This window comes from Lates calcarifer, linkage group LG23, assembly GCF_001640805.2.
Source record: "Lates calcarifer isolate ASB-BC8 linkage group LG23, TLL_Latcal_v3, whole genome shotgun sequence".
Lineage (NCBI taxonomy): Eukaryota > Metazoa > Chordata > Actinopteri > Centropomidae > Lates > Lates calcarifer.
The window spans coordinates 11,360,601-11,387,550 of NC_066855.1; the positions used below are offsets into that span (position 1 = coordinate 11,360,601).

Genomic DNA, 26,950 nt, shown 5'->3' on the forward strand with positions numbered 1-26,950 from the left:
ACAGGTACAGTACAGATTCTCCTTTGGCTCAGTTTGTTCTGAACTTTGTTCATTAGACTTGGGTACTTTCTCTGGAAACAAACACATATTAGTGACCTTTATTCCACAGTCAAATCATTAACATTTTCCATAAGTTGCCTTTATAGCAGCTGAATTAAATAACTAAGGGGCCCAAGTAGGCTTTCCCATAAAGCACAGTACACACAGCAGATCACAACTACAGTAGCTGCTTCATTTTATTTTACCCAGAGCCGACCACCACTCCTCTCCTGGAATTCTACCTTCCCCCGGGTTTGCTGTGTGTCAGTTAGTTTGTAGGAATTTAATTAAACACAAATTCTGAATTTGTATCATGCAAGCACTATGTCAACTGAAGGCATAGAGATGTTTTGTGCTTTATCAGACAAAGCACAGTCAACTTTAATCAGAAAGTGCACACTTTGCCCAGTCAGTAATCCCATCGTTTGAACTGACAGCAATCAAAATCATCACAAGTGAATTTGAAAATGAAAAAAACTATGTTCTAATGTTCTGATTTCTTTTTTCTTTTTTTTTTTGCCAGTGAGCAAGATCAGAATCAAGCATTTTTAAAAAGGAGTTTGGTGCAGTGTGTTGTATGAGAAAAGCTGATCCTGAGGTGTCAGCATTGTGTTTTTGCCTTGGCAGGTATTTTGATACTGTCCATTCAGAGTGGCATATTTAAAGGGTCAGTTCACCCAAACTAAAACGAAACATTTCTTCACTTCTTGTGGCATCTAGTCAGGTACCAAATATTTATTTTGTTTTCATAGCTTTTTGTCTTTTGCCTTTTATCCAACAGTGGACACTCATAGCATAGATTCAAGAAGCACGAGGAGGCAGGAGAATTTGAGTTAACAACAGCAAAAGTCTCTAGCCCGGATTGAGAGGGAAACATTACGGCGCATCTTACCCACTGAGGCACCAGGACATGTCTCTTTGTTTGATTTCGTGCAAAGAAATACAAGTATTTAAACCTGAATCCATTTGCTTATGTGATTTTATGCCGCGGAGGTGTCTCTATTTTAAATAGGACCCTTTGACACCTGGTGATACTGGGGCCCTGATGCATGCGCTGAACTGAGGCGTCTCCACTCCACTAATACAGATTTTAGAATATAAATCTAATATTATATCAATTGAACAACACCACAAACGTAATGTAAAAATACTGTACTTATTTATCCATGAACTCTGCAGCCTGCCACACCACATAAAGGACCATGTTTTGTGTCGTGTTCAAAATATGGGTATGAAGCTGAACTTATCTAGGGGAAATAGAAAGCACCGCGATAACATGAGATAACTATTATCTCTTACTCTTCTTTTGTGTGAGACAAATGCACTTTGCCTGTTTCCCGGGGAGAAAGTAACTAGCCGACTACGATCCTTCCCTGGACATAATCATTATCTTTCTTTCTAGGGTATATGCTGTTGAACAGTTTCTTCCTCATCGTCTGTGTGGAAGGAAACCGCAGCCTGTTCTCTACTCTTCCCCGGCAGTGAGCGACGGCTTCCCAGCCTCCACAGCGTCAACACACCCGGTACTAATTAAGAAAAAAAAACCCCAAACGCGTATATGTCTGACAAGGAAGCAAACATGTCGACGGAGAGGAAAGCGACGTTAAGGTAATAACTCGATAGTATCTGTGTTATGTGTTGGCGTGACTCTGTGTGTAGTTAGCCGCCGTGGCTAACTGTTAATTCATGCTCGGGTCTCCGGTGTTGTGGTGAAGCGGCTGCGGGAGGTGCAGGGTGATAAGGCGCTAAGCAGTTTGAACCTCTGGATGTTACATCAACTCAAACGTTCAGGTGGAGCTAATGTTAGCATTTAGAAGCTGTTTGTTGGGTCAACACGGTGCTAACGCCAGCTAGCAGGGGAGGGTGGGTTTATCATCACATGACAGGGAGGCAAGAATTGATCCTTACATTTATCCAACCTGTAATTATCCTTTAAAAAAATTAACAGAAAAGGATAACAGCTACTGTGTAAAATAATGTTGCTAAGGAAGGTTTTGATTTTAACAGACGAATAGATTTGACAGGCGTGAGACAAACTTAGCTAAGAAGTTAAAAATCACTTGTGTTCCTAACACATGATAAATTGCAGGTGTTACTCACATGAAACATTTTGTCTTACTGAAATTATTAATAAGGCAGTGATATTACTAGTGTAACGTGAACAGTGCTGGCAGACAGATTAAGTCATGTTGATATATGTAAAAAAGAACAAGAAAAACACAGCTACATTTTGCATATTGTGAAGTGAGCAGTGTGGCGTTCACTTGACTTGAGTAAAACAGAGGCATTCTTATGTTTCAGAGGCATATGTTCCACATATGTGCTGTCCCAGGAACCTATCTTCCCAATATTTTATGTTCCCAAGGTCCAATGTTTCCCAGCTCTATATTGTGCACAATGGGAACCTATTGGGAAGCTATTGTAGGAACTTGTCATAAAGGTTTTCTGTTCCCTGTATTCCCACATCTTAACATAATAAGCCTACACTTGAATGAACTTATCACATGGATTAAGGTTAAGGGGTTAGGCTGTTGTGTCTACTATAGGGATATTATTCATGGAGTATTTTAACTTGATGGGGTCAAATTTGACCTGAACACAATAGGAGGGTTAGTGTGTATTGACAGAGTATGAAATTGGGGAGCACAGATAGGCTCCAAGGAAAACTTAGATTATAATGTATTTGTTCGCATTGCAGTCACCCTGAGTTAATGTTTAAAGCGAGTAAGGATGGATGAAGATGATTTTTACAGACTTGAACTGCTCTTGGCAAAGGTAAACTTAACTCAGCACAGTTGAACTAAAGTGCTTTACAGTGCAGAAAATAACAAACAGAACAAAAGGAGGGAAAGGACAAGTGAAAGTAAAACAAAACTCAGTAGAAATATGGGAAGTGGTAAGGTTAGGCAAACAAATTAAACTGGGTTAATGCTGGCTCTTGAAAGCAACAGTGTGAGAAAAATGTGTAGAAACAGGAAGGGATGACATTTTTACATGCCACAGTGGGATAAGTATATATGTAAATCACAAAAGTTTAGTGCAAAAAATTATAAGAGGAAGGCTAATATATTAGTGTTATGGACCCAAAGTTTTTGACCCTTTAACACACTGTATTAATGCTTTAATATTATTAGCGATCAAGAAATTGAAAAGATGCATATGACCAGACGATATAGCGTAATACCAACAAATCAAGGGGAATCAGTGGATATGGAGTGGCTGGGCCTGGGAGAGTGTGTGTGTGTGTGTTTAATTGTGTATGTGTTGTTTTGTTTAATGTACTGTCTGTGTACCTGTGTCAAGGACCCCCTTAAAAATGAGATGGTTCATCTCAAGGGGCTATCCTAATGAAATTGTCTTAGAAAAAAACCTTACACAATAAATACTTAACATTGTTTGCAAAAGTTTGGGCACCACTGGGGAATTTACTAATTTATGTAGTAAATACAATCCTTGCAGTAATACACATTAAAAATGACCTTCAAAGATATTCTCGCTCTGCTTGCTTCCTATGACATGGGCTTTTTATTTAATGAATTTAAAAAATACAGAAAAAATAGATAAATAATTGTTTAGCTGTATTCACTTGTTTTCAAAAACCACAAAATGTGTAATTTGCCCAGAGGTGCTCAAATGTTTGCATACAACCGCACTTTATCATCAATAAAAGTCAAACATGAAGATATCAATTAAGTTATAGCTAGGATGATGATCTTGCATTGCTATGTTTCCCATTACTCTTGACCATTTTTTTAGAATTACTTTTACTGTTATTTTAATATACACAACATAACCTAAAGGAACAAGTACCTCTGTCTCTGGAGATTGTTGTTTTCACACGAAATAAGCATAATAAAAACTGTGTATTTTCATTTTAGTTTATTTAGTTATTCATGTTGTCTGATGCTGATAGAAGTCAGTTTATATAATGTTTAATATAGAGCTACAAAGTGATGAGATTTTCTATTATGATCAGCTGTGAAATGGAGAAATTTCTATATATAACTAACACAGATAAAACACAAATGAAAATTGAAAATAAACATATGTAGGGTTTGAAAAATTACAGGTTAGTCCTTTAATTGTCATTATTTATTACTTTAGTCCTGGATATTGGTGTTTACCAGAGTGTTCACATTCTTTCCCACTGACCCAAATGCAGCACAGAGAGCTTTACAATATTTGGAACATGTGTAACCAGTCATACCACTAGGAGATACTAAGACCCGCCCACTTCCTCCACTAACCAGTCAGTGTGTGCCAAACTGCAGCCTTAGTTCCTGTAGTCAAAAAAGCACGTTGCTCTGACAGAGAGGAGGAAGCTGTTCATTTAATCATCAGGTTAGGCTGCTGGGTTTTCTGACATCATGCCAACTGCAGGGTAAGTGCTTCCACATATCTGATGTTATGATTGTCTTTTTATTATGTTGTCATAGGACAGCCTGTCTTTAGGTTGATTGAAAACACTGACTTTTGGGCTCATGTATTAATTTGGGATGGTTTCAGTGACTCTGCATCTTCTCTGACATATATTCTGTTAATAGATTATATAAAAGCCAAGTCACTACATCCGTGTCCTGTATTTGTGAAAGTTGAGTAACCCATTTTGAAGACTGTTGTCAGTAGTAGACTTTGACCACTATGATATCTTGTTGCTGAAAATTTCTACATGAAATGGTCATGGGGAAAGATTGCAAATGTAAAACTATTGAAACAGAATACAGTTTTCCTTCTTTGACACATCAGGTGTATTCTAAAGCCTATGGATGACACACAAGCTGCTTGTATATGTGTTGTTCAGAGAATGGTTGTTCAGAGAATGGTAATCCTTTGTTTTGATCTTCTCAATGTGCCAAATTGCCTGTTTTTAATTCTAATCTCCAGCTAAATAGAGAAAAAAAAGAAACTATCACTTGCAGTTTTTCAGTGCAAGCTGAGGAGTGATCTCTTCCAAAATCATAAAAATACGTGCACGAGTCTGTTACAAGCTCATAATTTTTCAGTTGTACATGTTGTTGTTGCTTGTTTTCTTGTGTTGTGCACATATTGACAATAGAAAGTAGAGGTAAAACAGCCATCAGTGAAACATGGGATCATCTCTCATCAAGGCTTCATTGATTTAATCCAGGAAATCAGAAACAGATGATTGTCTCTATCACAGCAGATTGTTTGTTTCGTCTGGTGAGTGGGAGTCTGCATAATACAATATGTTTTTTGTCTTCTCACAGCGAAAACATGCTTTTTGGGATGGGAAATCCCTTGCTCGACATTTCAGCTGTCGTGGACAAAGATTTCCTTGACAAGTAAGTCGAAGCAGATGATTTGTTCCCCGCTGATATCTTCACATTTCTGTGACTTATCTGTCCAAACGACACTCACGCCATTTATTCATTTATTTTTTATTTGTTCCTGAAAGGTTTGGACTGAAGCCGAATGACCAGATCCTCGCCGAAGACAAACACAAAGCCTTGTGAGTCAGACCTTCACTGGGACACCACATGCTTCAGTAGTGTCATGCAAAGTGTTAAAATTGTGTGAAACCAAATAAGGGCTACAGTGGTCATTCATACCCGCTACTACCATCTTGACATTGTATACTGTGCTCAAAATAGCCACGTCATAAACCAGATCTCTGTAACTGGGAGACTCAGAATTCGACACGCCCACATTTTTCCCATACTGAATTTGTGCCAAACTATACCACGATGTCTCTGGATTTGCTGCTGCTTTAAGCTGAAAGGTACATCCTCAAAAATATTTTAACTGCATGTTAAGCTACATGCTATGGGACTGGCACTACATAATTAAATAATGATTATTAATATATTTTCTAGAGGGTTTTTCCTGAGCATACAGATTCCTCTTCCAGACCCTCCCTCCCTCACATTTCAAGCAGATGCCAAGCAGTAACACTATAACCTTCCTTGAAAACATGGTTGTGTGTAGCCAAACGGGGCGCTTCACTCTTTTGAAATGCACCTGAAGGTAAACATAGGCTGTAAACCACATGCAGACTAACTCACATTAACACAGGACAGAGCCTTGATTACAAACTGACCCTACAACACCCCATTCCCTTTGTTTGATAGAGTGCAGATGGTGTCTTTTCAGGGAATTTGTCTGTGTTAATTTTAGTGCAGACATAAAAAAGTACACCATCTGTAAGTAAGATAATGGTGAGAGGGAGGTGTGTGAGTTTTCTTTTGAAGTTTTTAAACAAGTTCATATTCATAAGTCAATCACATATTCTACACTTGGGATGTAAACATTTGCTATATGTTTTCCATGTGAGTTTTTACAGTTTTCATTGTGTACTGTCCACAGTAACATGTTGTTCTTTCAACCGGAATAAGTGGAGGTGGAAAATATGCAAACATACCATATGTCACAATGTTAAGAAAACCTCTTTTAAAAATCCTGGATTCAGCTTTGCAACAAAAATCAAGAGTTCCTCGGTTTATGGTCTTAACTTTTTTCAGATTCCAATGAAATTTGAAAGGATCCTGCTGAGTAACAGACAAGACAAACAATAGGACAGAAAACACACCTTCCATGGTGGATCAATCAGGCGGTTAAATTTTGTCCTGACATGTCATGAATAATTTCTCACAACATTTCATCTGGCCATAAATGCTGGTACTCCAGCCTCTGTGGTGACTCAGTCATTTCTTCACTGCTCATTTTGCCTATGATGCAGCTTAACAGATACTGTATGCATTATTCAGGCATACTCTGTAGCTTCACTGAGCACAAATTCTTCTTTACAGAGCTGTATTGCTTCACTCGCACATTCACACCTCAGAGCTGCCCAGTACAACCACTCTTATCTGTTGGATGTGAGATAACCACATTCTTATCTGTTGGCCACTGAGGGCACCCATACAAAGGTATTAAGGAGACCATGACCTCCTGGTCATTACATGCATCTTTAAACTTTGAGTCAGCAGCAATGACCCAGTCCCTAGTAATTGCATCAACACTAGCATTATTTGTACTCTATGAGATTATTTATATCCACTGGAAAAATTAACAATAAACCTATATCAGGATACTCATTAATTGGAGTGGTTGTTTGAGATTTGTAGCCATGATCGTGTTTTGCAAAGCTTTACAGAAGTGAGCCAAATAGTCTACATCTACTAACTACTTTACTAACAAATAAGGTGAGTCCAGTACATTGGGTACATTAGGTAAGACCTTTGTTCATAGCTATTGTTGCTAATATTGCATTATTGATTTGACTGTGAAATACATACATATTATAGCTGTGATGTTTATTTGTATGCTCATAAGCAGAACATATCAGAGTAGTTTCAAAGAAGTTTGGTGGAAAGTTGAGCCATGGCCAGAAAGTGATTCTTTCTTAATTTATTTTTTTAAAAATTACTATATGCTGCATTTTAAATAAATTCCTCATGAAAGAATACACTTCCTTGAATGGAAAAAATCTGATCACACACACTATCCCATGGCTTTCTGCCACTGCTCAAATCTTGATGCAGATCTGGATCCAGATGTAGATTTAACATTTTCTGTGATGACATGGAGAATTTGAAGGGATTATGCAGCCTTGGTGGAAGGCATGTGCTCTGATGAATGATTTTGTGAGAGTGCATGTTGACTAAACTGTTTCAGACCTGAGAGAGAATAGATCCTGTTGTAGTGTCTCATATATCATTTCTAAGGAAATCACAGTGCAGTAATTGTAAAATCAAAAAAGCACCAGAGTAATGCACATACAATATAAAGACAAATCAGTACATCAGATCGTCTGTACCTTACAATAGGCTACCTTGTCAGGTCTTGTTACTTGACAAAGGGACACATGTGACCTTGGGCAGCAGCAGCAGCACAAAGCAGCATCATCAGCAGTGTTGTTCTCCTCCAGCACAAAGGCAGCGGTGTTATCTTTAGCCCCACAGACACCATTCCCTCCACATTCTGCACAAGGTCAGGGCAGGATTAACATGCGGCTTTGGTGGTTAATTCCCAGTACAATGCATTTCAATGCATGTCCCATCCAATACCACACACGACAACATGCTCGCCATCATGGCTGTCAATTTATATCTGAATGTACATGTGGTCTTTCTTTTTATGAGGTTATCTGTTATAAGTTACTGCAGTACAGATTATGAAGAACTAGCTTTAGATGCTGAGATAGGAGCAGCAGTATTCTTGATAATATTGTGTAGTCAGTGTAAAGTGCAAAGAGGTTATCCTCAAGGTCACTGGTCCACAGATGAAGAAGAACTGAAGTGTTGTGACGAATAACATCCATTACTACAAAGGCAGCAACAGACTTACAAGCCTAGTCAGTTAACACTATTGTTGTGCCTCTGAATCTACTGAGTGTAACACGATTCATTTTTTTTCCACCATCACCCTGGTGGGAGAGAGATCATTGGATGCAGTGCACTGTGGCCATGCCTTAATTCAATTACCTAGTCACAGCAGAGCCCATATAATCCTGTTGTGGCTGAGAAATTGCCTGCTGTACAGTAGAAACCATCAACATCCCTGTTAGTACTGGCTGGGGACTTAATGTTCTTTTTTTTCTCTGAATATGTCCCAGCTGTGACTTTTGATGTCTTTTCACTTAGTTTTAACCATGGAAACCAGCGCTGAAATGGTTGATGAGTCGACTGACAGAAAATAAATCGATGAGTCGTTTGTTGCGAATCAAGAAAAAATGCCAAACATTCGCTGGTTACAGCTTCTCAAATACTTGGAGGATTTTCTTCTTTTCTCTGCCTCATATCATCATAAATTGAATAAAGCCGTATCATTGAAAGGTAATTGTCAACCAAATTGATTATAGCTTAGTAAATTCACTGCTTCTCAAATGTAAATATTTGCTGGTTTTCTTAGGAAATTATGAATTTTGGACTATTGGTTGGAAGGAAGAAGAAATGTAAAGACATCAAGAGGAATTCTGGGAAATTGTGACCAGATGTTTATGACATATTCAAGTCTTTTTTTAAGTCCACCTATCTTCAGTAGGAACCAATAGGGTAGGGTTTAATTGTGCCACAGACAGTGTAGAGACATCAGCAAGTACCGAGAGGTGCACTAACACAAAGTTGGCCTTGGTTTTTTCATGGGGTTTGTTGACAACCAGACAATTCTGGAAAGACACCAGCTTTATCCTTTGCTGAAAACTAACAAAGGATCTGCTCTACTGAAAAAACACAAACTTCCTGGGTGTCCTGCTTGCTTAGTGGTTAAGAGGCATACCATATAACCGCAATGTCCCCAGTTCGTTTCCGGCCCCAGACTTGTTGCATTTCATACTGCTCTCTCTTTCTCCCCATGGTTCCCCATCTGTAGAAAGTATCCACTAAAGGCTAAAATGCCAACAAAAGGAAAAAAAAGGATTGACATGCAGTGTGAACAGAAACACAAGCCAATAACTTCATCACTCTCTCATCCATATAAGGCAGCTGCTGCATCTTAATACTCGTGCATTGTAGGATTTATGGTGAAGTGGGTGGTGAGTCATGTTGTGTAAACATCCAGGTGTTGTACTGTAACTGCTTTCATTTAGATTATATTTTCATGGTTGTTTGTGAGCTGCAGTTGTCTTCAGAAGATGTTAGTTTTTCAGAGAACGCCTCAAGTGTTTTGAAATTAGGGTATGAGAGGAAACCAATTATCCAAAGCACAGTTTGTGCCTTCCTTTCTTCCAGCTTAAACATGTAATGCTGTAATGTTGTCATGTAACGCTGTAGGCCTAGTTTTTTGTAGTCACTGCTGCCATCATGTGGCTTTAATTATAAGTCTGGCTCCAGAAAGGCAGGACGTTTGTAAAGGTTTTAACTAACAAAGACTCAAGGGTACATATTGTCTTTAGAGGAGATTGTGGTATATTTTCTTAGTAAAGTTGTGTTCATCACTAGTGTCTCTTTTACATTATACTGCTGCCTTTTATTTTTGATTATAGTCCTTTAAAATATTAATGTCGTTAGCACTTGGTTGATATTTTATTCAGACATTTCCCTTTTCACAGTATTGAAGTTCTCGGTTAGTTTTAAACTGCAGTAAAAGGAGTATGTACCTTTTATGTCCAGCAGGGGGCAACAGTAGCCTGCTGTTTTCACCTCAAGGAGTCTCCATAGGAAACAACATGTCAACATAATGAAAACACGCCTCTTTCTGCAGGAGATTACAATGTGGGCAAATAGACATTTTATTTCCGGATAACTAGGCATTACAGGTTTTTTTAGAGCAAGCAGCATTTCATATTCATCATCCACCCAAACCCTCTTGGGCTTGCTAACCATATCATATTAGAGCTAATGATTATTAGTGTCAAATGAGTGAGTCATTGTTATTGTAAGTGTATTGTCACCTCTGAGGAGGGGAAAAAAAGATCAGCTGGCTCCTGAATATTATTCTCGTTCAAACATTTGTTTTATGACTCCCTCTGTCCAATGATAATTAATTGTTTACTTTCTCATCTCTGGATGATGGCGTGACTCTTTTCAGAGGTTGTTTGCTCACAGCAATTAAGTTCATCAGTGCTCATCCTCCTCCTCCACCTTCTCCTCCTCCCTCTCCCTCTCTCTACCCCCCTCCTCACCCCCACCCCTCCCTCCTTTTCTCTCTTTCTCTGTGCTAAATGCAGATTAGCAGCGTCACAATCGCATCCAGAATGAGAGTAAACTCCTCATTATGCCGTGTGACCCTCTGCTGCATGAATAATTCAGGGCTGCAGTGTTAGTGGCTGGCTGTTATTAGCATTCCGGATGGCGGAGGAAAGAGAGAGAGAGAGAGAGAGAGAGAGGAGAGAGAGAGAGAGGGAGAGAGAGAGAGAGAGAGAGAGTGAGAGAGAGGGAGAGGGTGGGAGGCTCATATCACTGACAGGGCTGACTCAGGGGGATCAGCGCTGGATTGAGACACACATCACACACACATCATCACACGACACAGGAGATCAGTGGAGGTGCCTCTCCACTCACACGCCCCGCTGTCTGTGTACATCTTACACACCCCTGCTGCTGCCATGCCGCTCAATCTGCTTACTGGGAGAGAAAACAACAAAGGCCTCTCTCACTGAGTACATGCTAAACACTCTGGCTCCTGGGTGTGTGTGTGATAGATTCTGCTCTGTAAACACACTTGACTCTACCCCTCTTTTTTTTTTTATTTTCATGTTTTTAATATATAACGAAGTGAATCGTGAGTGCTAGAAACCCCCAGCTGAGCTCTCCTGGTGTGTCAGGGGGAGAAACACTCCTTCTCATATGTGTGTGTTTGTGTGTGTGCTCACATGCAAGCATGCGTGCAGAAGCTGCATGTGCTTGCCATGTTGCCACTTCACTGGATGCACTCATGCTTGACTGAGTCTGTAGACACATTACAACACCTCCCCTCCAGCCCACCGCCTTTTCCACCTTTTCTTTTTTAATTTTTTATTTACTCCCCAACTCCCTTGTCTGTTGCTGAGGCTGAGAGCTGCACTACAGTACTTAAACTCACCTCCGCCAGCCTGCTGGGGTGGGAGGTGGTGGTGTCACAACATCCGGCTCCCTCTGCCGCTGAGGGCAAAGGTCACGGGCCTGCATCCATCAGCCGACCTCTGAGCCAAAGAGAGAGAGCAGAGATTAATGGCACTCAACTTGTAATTGAGACATCAGAAACATGTTCAGCCGCCAGCCGCGCCGCTGTTGATGTTTTATTGATACGCTTGAATCCGGCCATTTGGGGCGCTTGCATAAATCTGACATGCTCACCAGAGCTGTACTCAGCTGTAAGAAATGTGGATCTGAACCTTTTGAATTATAAAACAAGAAAACTTCAAATAATTGAAAGGAAGAAAACCCCTCATATCTTGCTCTGCTGCGTTTTAAAAAAAATGAAATCGGTTATCATGCTGTGATGCAGATTGTGATTGCTCTGCATTTAAAACATACATTGCTGCATCATGAGAGATGGCTGATGCAATCATAATTAAGGCTGGTCCTCACCGGAGCCTGTCTCTTGTTGAGGGCGGCTGCCAGCAGGTGGTGCCAGAAGGAAACATCACAAGTCAAAGGGGGTGGAACAAACATAGTCCACATCTCTGTGCATGTGGGCGTCCCCCACCTCCACCCCCACCCCCCCTCTCCCCTTCCAACTCCCCCCTTTTAAAGAGCATTTTATAATTAAAATGTGGGTGTCTCAGCCAGGACATACAGCATGTTCAGTTCAGAAAAGCAATGCTCAGGGCTATTTTTAGTCATCCTTGTTCCCCACCAGCCACACAGGAAATGCCACTGATGGCATCAGCCCTTATACATGTCGGCTAGTTAGTATACTGTCTGTGACGATCATTTCTCTACAACTAGTCTGTGCGGGGGTAGAGATGGGAGGCCTCACTGGTGAGCAGCAACACTCCCCGTGTGTTTAAAGTTCACACTGGGCCATATGGTCCCCGCAGTAGGGGGTGTTGGTGGAATTATTCACACGGAGCGCTCTGAATCACCAAGATCCTGGTATCAACCTCCAAGATAAGGGGAATGTCTCAAAGGCTTTGTGCTCCGGCTTCAAATCTCAATCCTCAAGAGAACACCAGAAGCCCCATCCTTGCTTACACACTCCCTCTTCCCACTCTCTCTCCCTCAATGCGTCCCTCTCTCTGTCTCTGTCTCTCTCTCTCTTTTTTATATCCTCACACACACTCTCACACTCCCTCTCCCACATCCACACAGTACAGTGTGACAAACAACGCCACCCTCTGCAGCGCGAAGCCAAAAACCTGTGACATTTTAGAGGAAATAATATGAACTCATCCTCCATGACCAGATTTTGCCCCTGCTGCCTAATCCTTGAGTGCAGCCTAATTAACTACAAACAGCAGTCCTCGCTTAATGCCAGCAAATGGGCTGCTGCTGCTGGATCTTAAAGGGATGCACATTTGTTGTTTCTGCATTCTAATGCAATTACTCACCCATTATGACCATGTAATTGTGCAGTCATTAATTGTGCATCCAGTCTATAATGTAGAAAGGCTCATCGTAAAGAGTTTCTTTTTTCTTTGCACCGAGGGACACGAAGCAGGTTTTCTCAGCTGAATAGGGATTTACCCAAATGGATTGAGATACCTGAACGATGACCATATCGTAATGCTTTTGTGCAAATCAACATTCATCCCTTACTGTAGTCTATTAGAAGATGTCAGAGGACGGGAACAAGGCCTCGCTCGCTGTTTGAATCATGACTCATTTGTGTTCAGTACTTTTATGCGCCTCATTCTTTGCCATCTATTCCCATCCTGCCCTAATGTTCCACTGATAAGAATGTCCTATTCATTCTGCGTTCCTCACCGGTTTCTACAAAGAGACAGAGAGAGAGAGACACACACTCTAAAGGCATTGAATGAAAAGCACATCTATTTCTGAGGGGGAGCGCGAGCACGGTAGAAGATAATTATTGATTTGAAATAAGAAAAGATAAGGCTCAACCTTGAGCAGCCCAGCGATAGCGTGCAGAACAGAATAATTAATGGGCCTGTCTTGTGTCGGGACAAGCTTTCACACTGAGACGAGCGTATTGATTTTAAACAGATAAACTGCGTAACCCTTTGTGAAGGGTTTGACAAACAATTTAATTGGGGGGAAAAACAACAATATTCCTCACCCTTTCCATCTCCCTTTCATCACGTCCCCGAGCTGTTTTTCCTCTGCCTGACCTATGGAAACAATTACTGTGCATCAGGCCTTGTACTGCCTCCAGACTACCAAGGAAGCCTGGTGTAGGATGCACACACTGATTGGGGAATCTAATCAATGGTGGAACCTGTCTCCACTCCAGATGCCTGTGTTGAAACTGGGATTACCGAAGCCTTTTAGCTGTATTGCCCCCTCTGCTTCTGTCAGAGAGAGAGAAAGATGGATCTGCCTGTTTAAATGTACCTGCCTGCTCGAGCTGAAGCAGAGATAATTTACTGTTCCTGTATAACCCTCCTCCTTCCTAATCCCCAAGGAGAGCAGCAAAGAAGCCCCAGTCCTCTCACTTCTTCCTTTGCCCTCCCCTGATTAGTGATAGGGGCCGTTTGATCATGTTTCCCTGCCTGTCCTTGTGATTTGTAAGCTGTTTAAACGTGAGCAAGGCAATTAAATAAGGACGAACGGCGCGTAGGAGAGTGGGTGCCACGGTGATCATTAGCGATGAATTACCCCGGTGCGCACTCAAACACTTGGGAGGACTTTCAGGCGGACCACTCCCGAGGACCCAGATCCAATCTAGCCATTGATTAACAGAGACTTGTTCTTCCTGTGAAATCACTCGACGGGGATTTTAGGGCACTCATCCGGTCTTATCGAGATAGGCTAACATCAAAGGCGAATGAAGAGGGATTGGGTAAATGGGCTCGCCTTGCCCTCCATGTAAGAGACTTAGAAGAGCAAATCTTGAATTATTGCCTCATGTAAATAATCTACTTGGCTTGTTTTTTGGGGGGGGAGTTGAGAGAGGAACTCATGAGTCACTCGGGGCAGAGAACACTCATAGTACTTTGGAAGCTCTCATATTTCCCTTGATGGGAATCAACGGTGGGGGCTCCATCTCCAGGAATGTAAACAACACGACGTTCCTGACTTGTGGGACCTGCCACAACAATTTGAATGTGTTAAGCCAGAGAGATGTGGAGGTATTAGTTTTTGAGGAGGACTCTCATATCCTCTGAATACAAATATTGCATTCAGTAGCCTAATTCCCTTAATTTGAATATGATTTGATTTAAGCTGAATAAATAAGTGCCTCTATTAGTCTCAAATTGGAAGGTATGAAATTGAAAAATAACACAGTGCCTTTAGTTGAGAGTGGTATTTAACCAGAGTGTCAGGGGCAGTCTCTTGCAAAGCACATGTTATATAACCCAGACTGTCCATACATTAGCGGAATGCATGGCATAGTTGGAATTGCTCCTCCACTGAACAACACCAGTGGGTTTTAAAAGCAGAGTTTACTGGCTGAGGACATTTTGTTCAAAACAATTTCTTTTTCTCTGCTCCCTCCCATCACTGAGTGAGCTTAGACTGCAGTAGATGGAAAGGGACTTTTCTCTCCCTAAATGGCCAAGGGGGCCGTTTACAGTGCCACTACTATGGGATCACATGATGTTTGAGGGTGTAAAGGTCTCGAGGCAGCTGCTCCTTTTCGGATGGGATTTTCGAGGCGTCCAGGAGCAGGGCCCCATGCTGTCTGCACTGAAAGGTGGAGCAAATACTTCTAGGGAAGAAAAAAAAGCTGAAATCCTCAGAAGCTGTGTGTCTATTTGAAATAGGTTCTGGAGTCCCTCGGCTGCCTTCATGTTATAAACACCCACAGTGCTCAAATTCTTCCTTTGTCAAGGAGTCATAACAGGTGTCTCAGGAAGGATTTTTTTTTCCCGGTTAGCATATTTTCCACTTGCATGGAAAGTTTTTTTTTCTTTATTAGGAACATTCTGCCCTGGGTAGACCCCTTGCCTTGAGACATGATATGCAGACTTTCTTTGAAGCAGTAAAGGTTACTTTCACACTTGCTCAAAATTCGGCTATGCCTAGTTAAACCAGGTTGTGCTCAGGCATTGAACACCCCTGGCTGACATATGTTGGTAAGCCATGATGCACGTTGCATACAAATCACTCTTGTCTACAGCAGGTATATACAACAGACATAACACATTTCTAGGTTCAAAGTTAAGATTTAAGCATGCTCCCCTAAAACATGCAACCTTTGACCTCCCCTGAAAATGTTTTTTTTTTTTTTAAATACTACAAAGGGATTGCATTGGCACTGTGCAGCAGAGCCTTTACATAACCAGCGCCCCTTGGGATTACTCTCAAGCATTTTCTCAACAACCCCTCTTACTCAGTTAATTTAAGGGTGGAATTACACATAATGCCATTAGGAATGGCATGGTGCACCTTGGACTATTTACCATGTCACTGGATTTTTTCCCTGATGTAAATACACTTACAAATGGACAGCCTTCAGTTTACAGTAGAGGAAAAGGAGAAAAAGCCAAGGACCTCCTAATGTGTCGAATCATCTTGACTGCAGTTAGGTCAATTTCCTTAGCAGAGCGGACGCGTTTATATAGCCAGCCCCCTGGGAGGCTGTTTGTGTGAACGATGTGGAAAAATACACATTATTCATGTTCACAGCTCCTCAGATAAAGACTCTATCTCACAGCATAGCCCAGCTTTGCATCACGTTACGCATAAGCATTGAAGCTATTGATGTTTGGAATGGCAGCATGATGGGAAAATACAAAAATGATAGAACCGCCTTCAGTAATTCACTGTAGACCCAAGAGTCTTCCTGTGGTTTGTGTTTGAAAACTCAGCAGTTGTTTACTCCCCATTCCCTAATGTCACGTCTTGTTTTCTTGACTCGTTGTGTTTAGTCTGTTACCGTCATCTCTAAACTCTGCTGTATGGTTCAGACATCAAACATTTAATCAGATGTGGTCTCTCCCTAAACAAGTTATCTGGTTATGAGATTTTTGTACACAAGGAAATTGTAAAACTTATTTTTATAATTGCCCCGAAAACATCACCTATGAAATACAAAATAACAGCCACAAAGTGAAAGATGAATACTTTCTTTTATTTCACACAGTGCTTTGAGGAAGCAGTTCAAGTTCCTCAGAAATGACTTTCACTGCTCATCTTGCTTTAATATTGTATGCCGAACTACAACCATGTGTGGACAGTGTTACTCTTATGCTTTTATCAAGCTGACATTGAGATCCTAACTGCCTCTTTTTAACTCCTACAACATTTGTGGTCAGGTATCCCATTTAACAAAATCCAGCATTTTCTCGCTTTTTTCCCTGCCTGTTTTCCCACTTATGCAGTTTGTATAAACAGCTTTCACCTGGAGTGAGGTTTATCATATCACCAACTCCTGAGAGAAAGATCAGCTCTTAAGCTGTTCACCATGTTCACCATGTTCCCAAGCTAACTGGTTGCTAACCTTTCTGTCCCACATTTAGTACTTTGAAACAGTTGTGTTCAGTTTATTACTACAAACATGTTTTCACCCACAGTGACTGGAAACAAGGTTGATAAGAGCAGTGACATTTAACACAGTAGATTTATGGACTTTAAAATCAAACAATGTGCTATAAGAGACTGAATAGCTCTGTAGAGCTAGGATCTACAGAGTCTGGTGATGTGAGCAACCTCTTTAAAATCGCAGTCATTTGAGCTACTTTCTAAGATTCTGTTGGCATGCTATCTTCATTATGTTAATGTAATATTAGCATGCTAGGAAGTTTAATATTTAAGTCTGGCATGCTAGCATGCTATACGTACTTATGTTACGTAGTTAGCATACCAAATGCATACTAAGCATATTAAGATGTATTTAGTATGTGTTTTGCTTGTCAGCGGGTTGTGATGCTAATATTAGTGTTTCAGCATGTTATGTCAGCCTGGTTCATATTACAGCTGAGGTTCACTGGAATTGAATTATCATGTTTTGTGTTGAGAGGAAATTATGACATGTTGGTATGAATAAAAAGGTCAAGGAATCACCAATTATCCATTATCTGGGGACCGCAAATGTCTGTACCAAATTTCATGATAGTCCATTCAATTGTTGCTGAGACATTTAACTCCCTGTATGGTCACAACTGCATTTCATTTATACCCGTGCAACCTCTTGTAACAGATTTTATATTGACTAATTTGTGGTGCTTACTAAATACATTTCTCCTCACTCTCCAGTTGTAATGTGATAAGTGTTGAGATACCTGTTGTGTGCCCATGTTACAGGTGATTGTATTAAGCCTTTATCAGTCAGTCTGGTCAAATTCACTCTGTGGTTTATCAAGAACCTTGTCTTTTGTAACAACTCTTGTCCTTGTCTTTATTTTTTTCAGGTTTGATGAAATTGTCAAGAGGAACAAAGTTGAATACCATGCTGGTGGCTCGACCCAGAACTCAGTGAAAATTGCTCAGGTTAGTCCTCCCTGGCCCCTCTGCAGTGTGCCTGAATGTGTTTTTGAATATACAGTGGCATGCTTGTAACCTTAGATTTGTCAGCCTGGCAGCCCTGGGAATACAGAGCATAGCTGCACAGCACGTTGACACATTACAGTTTTAGGTGTTGTGAATTCATCAGACCTGCCACGGAAAGAGAAAGGCGGGGAGGATTCATAATATTTGCAGTGTTATCTAGTTGGCCTAATTTCCTGAGACATATCAAACATCAATTAGAGAGAATTACAAGTAGATGCAATTAACATGTCACAACAAATTATATCAAACAAATGCTGATCTCCTCCCTGGCTGTTAGACAGATTTGAGCATCTAAAAGAAATTGGTGATTGTCCAAATCTAAAATGGCAATCTGAATTTGAGAAGATTATTCACTAGATCTGTTTTTTTTTCTTTCTTTTTTTAAGTGACTGCAGTAAGTCTGTGAATTTGACATGCAGTGATTAGCTGCTGATAAGGCTTTGGTCTGCTCACAATAAACAAAGAAAAAGCATCCAGCTGAAAAATAATTCTCTTCCAAGGAGAAATGAGTGCAGAAGCTAATTGAGAGGCTGATGTTTGTGAAAGCACCGACTCTTTCTTGTGTGTGGGTTTTTTTGTTTGTACATGTCAGTGCAGTGTGTAGAGCTCGTATTTGTACACACGCGGTTGTGTATGCGCGCGTATATGTGCATGTGTGTGTGTGTATTTAGCACAAGATAGATACAGAGAGAGGGAAGAGAAAGCAAGCGGGCCCTCAGGCTGCCACCATCTCCATGCTTTGGAGACAGTAAACATCCTCTAAAAAGAGATGTGGAGCTGTGCACCTCCATACAAACACTCTTTAATTATCAAGATCAGAAGTGTTTGCATAAACGTCAGTCACTTACAGACATTAACTGCCAATTTGATTTTATTCTTTGTCCCATTTTTTTTAAAATGTAGATCTAGTGTGCTTGTTGCAGTTAAAAATCGGTGGGATCACTCATCCAGCTGAGTCAATTACAACCTTGAAAATTGTATTCTCAACATTTTCAACAGATTACTCCCCCCTTTCTTGTCATTACTCTAGCTAAAGCCATGGGTTTAGTCTGGTCTTCCTCAGTTAAGACATAGACCTTGACAAGGATTTTTCATGTTTTATTTAAGAAGACATTGAAGGAACTGCCCCAAGGTGCGTATCAACTCTCATGTGAAATCAGATGGAGAAGGAGATTTTTATTGCTGGCCCCTCTCTGGAAAGAGAGCCGTCATGGCCTCTGTGCCCCATGAGAGGCGTTCAGTCAGCTAAATTGGCCTTATAATGGCATGGCAGACCCCAGTCAAATGTTATTCTGCTCTGTTTATTTGGATATTTACCCCCTTCAGAGGGGAGATGTAGAGCTGATTCTGAAATGCTCAAGATAACAAGAGTGTTTTCGTCCCACACCCAGAAGTCTCAGAAACAGTTTCTGTCAATATATACCTTGAAGCGCTGACTTTTCCACATTCCACTTTCAGGTGATGGTGTTCTTTCATGAAAAATGTATAATGCATAACCGGCTCCCAGATTATCACATTGTAGCACCTGCAATATGTGAAACTTCAAACCCTGCTGTATTGTGGAAGCTGAACCTTCAAACACGAATGATATGCACTGCAGCAGTGAATCCACATCAAAGGACCCGGTGACTAAATGAGATGCTCGATCCAGGGCAGGTTTGCTCAGGAGCACCATCGCCGCTGGAGGAGAGGGAGAGGTGTTCAGAGGCTTTGCACAAGAATCGCTGCGCACGCTGGGAAAACCCAGGGTGTGGGAGGATCAATGCCTTCGCCAGTAGAACTCGCACTTTCCTCCAAAACCCAGCCGCTTCATCGGAGGCTGTAATAGGTTAAATACTCCCGCTTCATCCCAGTTAAGATTTCTGCACTATCAAGGAAAACCTAAACCTTGGCTTTAAGAAGATGCAGAATCAATGGTAATTGGATTTAGTCAAATGAGAATTGACCAAGCTGAAGCTTAGAGGGGATAAGTATTGTTTTCCTCTAACCACTGTCTCTGCCCTGCTCTTTGATCGAAATCATCCACAGCAGTGTTTGCTAGTTGGCGATTGGTTGCAGTCAGTGCTATCTTTAGCAGTGGGACATTACTTTTTCTTTTTCTTTTTCTTTTTTTTTGCGTTACAGCTCCTGTCACTACTTATTCATATTCAAAGCACACATCATGACAAACTAGAAGTCCCAAGTTAGACGTATCAACCCATTTGTACTTCCTTAGCTGTGCACCAGTACTCCTCAATAAGCTTTAGATCTTGTTTGGATCAAGTCAGTGAAGTTGCAAGCTTGTATGCACAGCTCTCTGGCTCTGATTCTAAAGGAAAAAAATGCAATGATAGAAGTGGGTTGGAGGTTGTTGTCTTTGCCCAGGCTCTAACAAACACCATGCCCTGAAGGCGCATCTGACATAAAGGCTCACCTAGTGGATGTTGTGGGGCTGTAAGGTAACAAAAACCAGCCCGGCGTCGCTTGCTCACATACAGCTTCACACATCAAAGGGCTCCTGCTCAGATAGGGCGCGGCGGGAAACCACAATCATATTTTTTTTTTGCAGTCATTTACAAAGTTGAAGGGGGGAAAAAAAATCGGTGGCCTTTCCGAGCATGTGATCCAGAATTTGGTACCGCTGAGCACGCATGGTGTTTATCACAGGTGACAGAATCGGTGGGGGGAGTCAGTTGACTGGAGGGCTGTATCAAGAAGCACAGTCAATTCATTTAGACAGAACATCAAAGTCCTCCAACAGCTCCTTGGGGCCCAGAGATTGAAGTCTGAGCAGAGACAGGCTCATAGGGAGTTATTGCCGCTGCCAGGGAAGTAGATCCTACTCTGAGTGCCTCGTGTAAACCGTGCATTCTCATTATGATCCTCACAAATCAACACCATTGACATATTTTATTTCTTTGCACTGTAAGCAGGCTTTGTACCCATTCACCAAAGGGACAAATTGCTTTGTGTAAGTGCCCTAGCCGTGAACGCGTCACAAAAAGTTATGATTAAGTATGTTCCCTTTACTTTATTTAGATTTTGTGTGATGTTTGCAAGTCTGCATCATCAATTCACTGTGATGTCTTAATTATTGTTTAGAGAGTAGAGGCTTTTGAAAAATCTGCAGTCTCTGTTATGGTTATGATGCCTGTTTAACATTTCCTCAGACTTGGTCAATCGTGGAAGGGGTGAATGGGGCCCAGGCTTGGATGTTGGCTCTGAGCTCTTAATTGGAAACGCATGTGTACCACACTGCTGAAAAGTTGTATTTAAAAAACAGAAAAATCCCACAGCACTACTTGACTTCGAAAAAGGTCCTCACCAGCTCATATTTTGTAGGGGAATACTTAAACTGGGTTTGATGTCTCATTGAAGGCATTGACTTATTTCTTGGGGTGAAAATATTCCATGACCTAATGTTTGGCTTTTACAGCTCGTTTTGTTAAATAAATAAAGAACTGCAGCTTGCCTCCATTTGAATGGGCTAAATGAAGAAATACCTACGTCTGGTACCACTTAGAGAAAAGAGGACAGTTAAGGAGAAAGAGTGGAGCTTTTGTGCTCAAACTATGTGACTGAACTTTCAGGAGGATACGCTAAAAGAGGGCATTCACAATTTTATTGTTGCTTTCTGTTTTCACTCACATTCTTTTCAAACTTTATGATTTAATGTTAACACGAATATTCTTTATCTGTGAAGAGACTTGGAGGGCTTTTGACATGTTTGATGGTGGATAATTCTTAAGCTTCTGAGATCTACATAAGAGCTTTGACTTTTTTTTTTGTTTTGGTTTTTGATCGCATAGAGTGGAGCTTGCAGTTGCATAGACGTTGGCGCAGCTGTGCCGGAATGAGCATGCTAATGACCGATTAAAACCTGAACCCTGGTGGGCCTTTGAGTTTCACGCCACAGAAATCAACCCTCTCAAGTATGCGCCTGTTGTTAAAGCAAAAGCCTCTTGTTTGTTTTAAGACAGGTTAATTGCAGAACCACTGTTAGCACCCGCTCCGAGCTGTTTTATGGCACCAGGGTCTTGCCGTTTCCTTCCCATTACGAGGCGGTAGAAGGTCACAGTCTGTTAAGCTTCTTGCAAGAGATGCATGAAACCCAAATGGATTTTTTTTCCCCTTTCTCATTTCCATCTCCGCTCACTCTAGACATTCCAGGTGTGCAAGTGTGCACTCTGTGGGGGGGGGGCTGCCATTGTTTTTTTCCTCCGCACAAGCAGTGGAAGCAAAGAACGCCTCATTCGCTTTGATGAGTGATATGTTCATGCGTGGGCTTCAATGTCACCCGCCATGAGGCAGCTGTGAAGTCGCAGCTCACGTCTGTGGTGCCATTTACTCAATGATGAAGTGGGGAGATCTCTGTTGGTTCCACATCCGCCTCCCCCTTACACACACATGTACCTACGCACACTGCCCGAGCATGTGTTCCTCTCAGCTCAACTGTATTGTGACTGTATGTCATGGCTAATACCAGCGTGCATTAAATCTTAAGCTCTGTGATCACAATGATAAAGGTTGACTGGGTGATTATGCAAGGCTTTGCCTTCACAGGGATTTGTTAACAGCTGATGGCCCCGCCGCCTGATGCCTTCTTTCTTGTGGTTCCTTGAATTCGACTTTCACATGAAAAATAATTTGTTTGATTTAATTTTCCTCTCAGATACACAAGACTTGTGTTGCCTTGGTGAGAAATGGCACAGATCGCTGTATAGGTGACATATTACCGTCCCTGTTGAAGTTAATTTGCCGTCAAATTTGCGACTTAATTTAAGCTGCCAAAGGGAAGACATGGGGAGTAGATTGTAACTCATAAGTATGCATTGGAAAGAGTGTTGATTAACATTGAGGGCTCGAGAGACAGACTCACTCAATGTGTATCATCTGGCCTCAGAGGCTGGCAGTGGAATTGAATGTGATATCTTGCATAACGTGTCCTTGCTTTAAGTCCTTGGTTCCAGGCTCAGGAAGAAAGGCTGCACCATTGGCTTGCTTGCTTTTTGCTTGGCTGTTGTACAGTTACCCAGGCTCCAGGCGAGCTCTGAGTGAAATCTGAAAGGACTTGTGAAACAGACAGTAGTCTACATATCTGGCAGCGTTCTCATGTCAAATTACAGAATGATATTTTGCACAGGACACTTGGTACGCCTGCCACGTCGCTGTATACTGCAGTTAAAAGCAGACAGTTGTATATTTGGTTCACAGGCAGTGAAAAAAAAAAGAGCTCACATGGCTGTGCAATGGTCTGAGAGCCTTTCAGACTGTAAACAATGGTTCATTAAACGAACTATTGGTTGGAATCATGCGTTGACACAGGTCAAGTAACTGATGAATGAAAGGATGATTGTGCATTTTACACAACTGTTCTACATTTTCATATGATTATTGAACGATGCCCCTCTCTCATATTTCCCCGCAGAATGTCTGTGGCAGTAGTATTTATTTGGCACATTCTCAGCATGCTCCCACTCTTGCGGTTGAAGTGTTGCATAGCAACTGAGAAAAACAGCTTTAAATATTTTGGTTAAAAAGGTTTTAAGAAAATGAAGAACAGCCTGCAATTACTGTTCATTTCTCCCGAGTTCATAAGTTTAAGGAGCTGCAGTATTGTGCCAAGTAATAAATGAAATACCAAATTAGGCTTTGTGTTTGCTTGGAAAAACTGAGAAACGGTATGTCTAGAATATTGCGTCCCCTTGTGCCAATTCAGTTATTCATCTATAGCTGTTTTGTTTATCGAATAAATGCTGGCAGCTGTCTGCACCTCCACTAATTCACAACTGTTTTGAAACAAAGCTCGCAGTAGTTTTCAGAGTGCAGCTTGGCTCAGTTTTAAAGCCAACTGAGTATATCTGTGACAGGATGGAAAATGTGTAGGTGAGTGCAAATTTGAAGTGATGTGCCTCAGGAAAACGGATGGGGATGGAGCGACGGGGATGGGGGCGCATGTGGAGAGAGAGGAGGCTGGATGACGCACAGCAGGTGACAGACAGACACTAATAGTAATGGCTCTTATCAGTGCTTCGCTCGCTCCCTCTTTTCACATGGGCTCTGACATCCTCCTCCTACTCCACCCCCTCCATCTAGCAGGGGGTGCTGGGAGCTCGCTGGGTTGTGCAGCCCGCTCAGACGGAAAGAGCCTGCCAAACACCGGTCCCCTCACATATAAATTGCATCATTAACATCGCCTAGATTATTCCAAGCTCTCCCACCGGGTTTATGGCAGCACCGGCTCAACTTAACTATTTGACTCACTGAAGACATTCAGGTTTCCTGAGTGAGCTGTGCTCAGATCTGTGGTGAAATGTGCCAGTTCTGTTCTCTCTTAAGGTTTTAAACAAATCCAAAGGAAATCTGTCTGTTTTTTTCACACAGACAGGCTTATTATATATCCTAATGTGCTTTATTCCCTGTCTCAAATTGTCAAGTAAAGTTGTGTGTTGTCATGCACACCAAAGAAAGTGAAGATGAGTGCTGAGGGACATGGCTGAAATCAATTCCACAATAATACTAACAATATTCTTCTGATTTATGAATATGTATCACAGTATAACAGATGTATGCAAAAGCACATATGAAATAATCAGATTAATGTTCTGTCAGACGAGACTCTTCACATGTATGATACAAGAACCTTTTACACCTTATGTATTACAGCAGTGTGTAAAATAAAACAATAACACAATATGCTCATTTAATCTTGATATGTTTCCACTGAAAGCTGATAAATATAAACACTGAATTATCACCAGTCCCCAGTTAATATCCATTCCATAATATAATTAAGGATATTTTCCTGACTAACTGATAACATTGATGTGTAACACAGCACAGAGAATGTGTGCAAAATCACACATAAAATAACCAAACTGATACAAGAAAAACTTCAACAACTAATTTTGTTGGTTTTTAATTATTTTTCTGTGAATCTGTCATTTGGATAACTGTATTTTTTAAAACAATATCAAGATATGATTGTACTGTGATATGAGCTGGTGCTGAAATAATTAGATTCTGAGAAACTGATTAGTCAGTGAAAAGAAAATTAAAGTAATGTATCAAGTAAAAATGTCATGAATATCTGTGGGGTTTTGGACTGTTGGTCAGACAGAAGATGCAATTTGAAGACGTTATTTTGGGCTTTGGGAAAATGTGATGGCTATTTTACACTGTTTTCTTACATTTTGTAGACTAAAAGAACTGATTTATTAACTCAAAAGAGAAAAACTGATTAATTGAAAATAATCCTAATTAATTTCAGTGGATTTCAGACAGACAAAACAATGATAATTAATGTACATCAAACTCTAGCTGCAGTAAACTATACAGAATGCTTTTTGTCTCTATACTTCTAATTGTCCTTTTGGATTATATAAGGCAATCCGTGATCTGTTGCCCAGTTGACATCTGCGGTGGAGGTGGATGGAGCTTCCTCCTCAGATCAGTTGGCAATTAACTCTGTAATTACTATCCGAGGTCAGGGTTAAGCTCCAAGTTAAAGGTTGGAGCAGCAAACATTTTTATATGATCCTCTTACTCTATTATCCTTTCTCACCGCTACAAGGTTTTACCTCATGGGGAGAATACATTACATAAAGCCCCTTGGCAATTACTCCTCAATGAATATCCTCTTGCTGTATAGTCCATATGATTAATCTGGAATCCCCTCTGCCCCTGTCCAACCGCAGGCTTGGCTCTGCTTACCATGCAAGTTTCATTTTCACCTGAACAAATGGCTCCTTAAGACAAAAAGTGCCAACCTTTTACTTTTACTGGCTGCTTGGGAAAAAAAACAAGAGAAAAAGAGACAGAGAGCACCTCCTCTTGCAGTAATAACAGATATCCCAACAAGGAGAAAAAGGAGGGGTGGGGTCAGAGTGGTTGGTGGCGGTGGGGGTGAGCGGGGGGAAGTTTTTTTGGAGGGCGGGGCGGGGGGGCTTAATAGTGTTGAATAAAAGAACATTTATTTTTGTGCTTCGGCCTGTAACAGCCTCAGGAAATAGCTCAGTCTCTTGATCGGGAGCAAATCCTATTAACTTACAGTGCTCTCACTCAGGGTAATGGGCTCCACCTTGAGACTTGGGAGAGCACTTTTCCCTCTGACACATTGATACCGGTGTCTGGAGGGCTTGGCGTTGGGTAGTCTAACACTCGGGCAGAGACTAATCAAGTCAAACAATCTGCCGGGCTGGAGCAACACGGAGTGAGGATGTTGATATCCAGCGAGCTCATTCAACAGGCCCCTTCACACGTTCCTAACCCAATACCAAAGGATCAGTGCACGGGATCAGTTCAAGATCAGGTTATTCGAGCCCCTGAGAATTGTAAAGTGATCTCTGAGCAGCTTTTGCTTTCTCAGGAGTGATCGGAGCTGTCGGCTCTGTTATAGACTGCTAGGGCCAGGGCCAAAGGGAACTCCTGGGGTCTCCATTTATTTCTGTCCAGTGAGTGGAAGGACTGTGTGTCTGCGAAAGTGTTTGCACTGTATGTGTGTGTTTGTGGGAGAAAAGCGAGAAAGAGTAACTCAATTTACAGTATGTGGGTAACCACTGTCCCCAAAGCCAATTGGGAGAGAAACTCCAATATCTTTTAGTGAAAACATGGGGTACCTCTAGTTTATTATTTTCTGTCAGGAATCTGATGTTTCAAAAATGACTGTAGTTAGTTTAAAGCTGCCACATACTGTAATTAGCCGACTGTGAGAACCTCCAGAGAAATGGGAGCTCTCTATCAAAGCATAACTACTCCAATTAAGAGACTGAAAATCGCCTTTGTGGGTGGCAATAGACTTCTCCTCTGCTAAAAGGCAGCAAATTGCTCATTTCCGCTCACATCCCACATGTTTTTGAGTGTTGGCACCTTTTGAAACATCTAAAAGTGTCCTAAACATGACCACGTTTGATGCTATGTGACTCCACTGATGGATC

General features: G+C 41.3%; 1 protein-coding gene across 2 annotated transcripts in view; it reads left to right on the top strand.

The window, feature by feature from the left end:
* The first annotated feature begins 1,293 nt into the window (after window positions 1-1,293).
* Window positions 1,294-26,950, top strand: part of adkb (adenosine kinase b) — a 105,459-nt gene continuing 79,802 nt past the window's right edge. Inside the window, exons 1-4 of one of the 2 annotated variants that reach the window (XM_018703301.2) lie at window positions 1,294-1,647; window positions 5,268-5,342; window positions 5,456-5,509; window positions 17,897-17,975. In XM_018703301.2, coding sequence (XP_018558817.1) covers window positions 1,598-1,647; window positions 5,268-5,342; window positions 5,456-5,509; window positions 17,897-17,975 — 258 coding nt within the window. In that variant the 5' untranslated portion in view covers window positions 1,294-1,597. Of the gene's footprint in view, window positions 1,648-4,271; window positions 4,421-5,267; window positions 5,343-5,455; window positions 5,510-17,896; window positions 17,976-26,950 lie in introns of those variants that run through there. The other variant, XM_018703302.2, reaches the window with a different exon arrangement.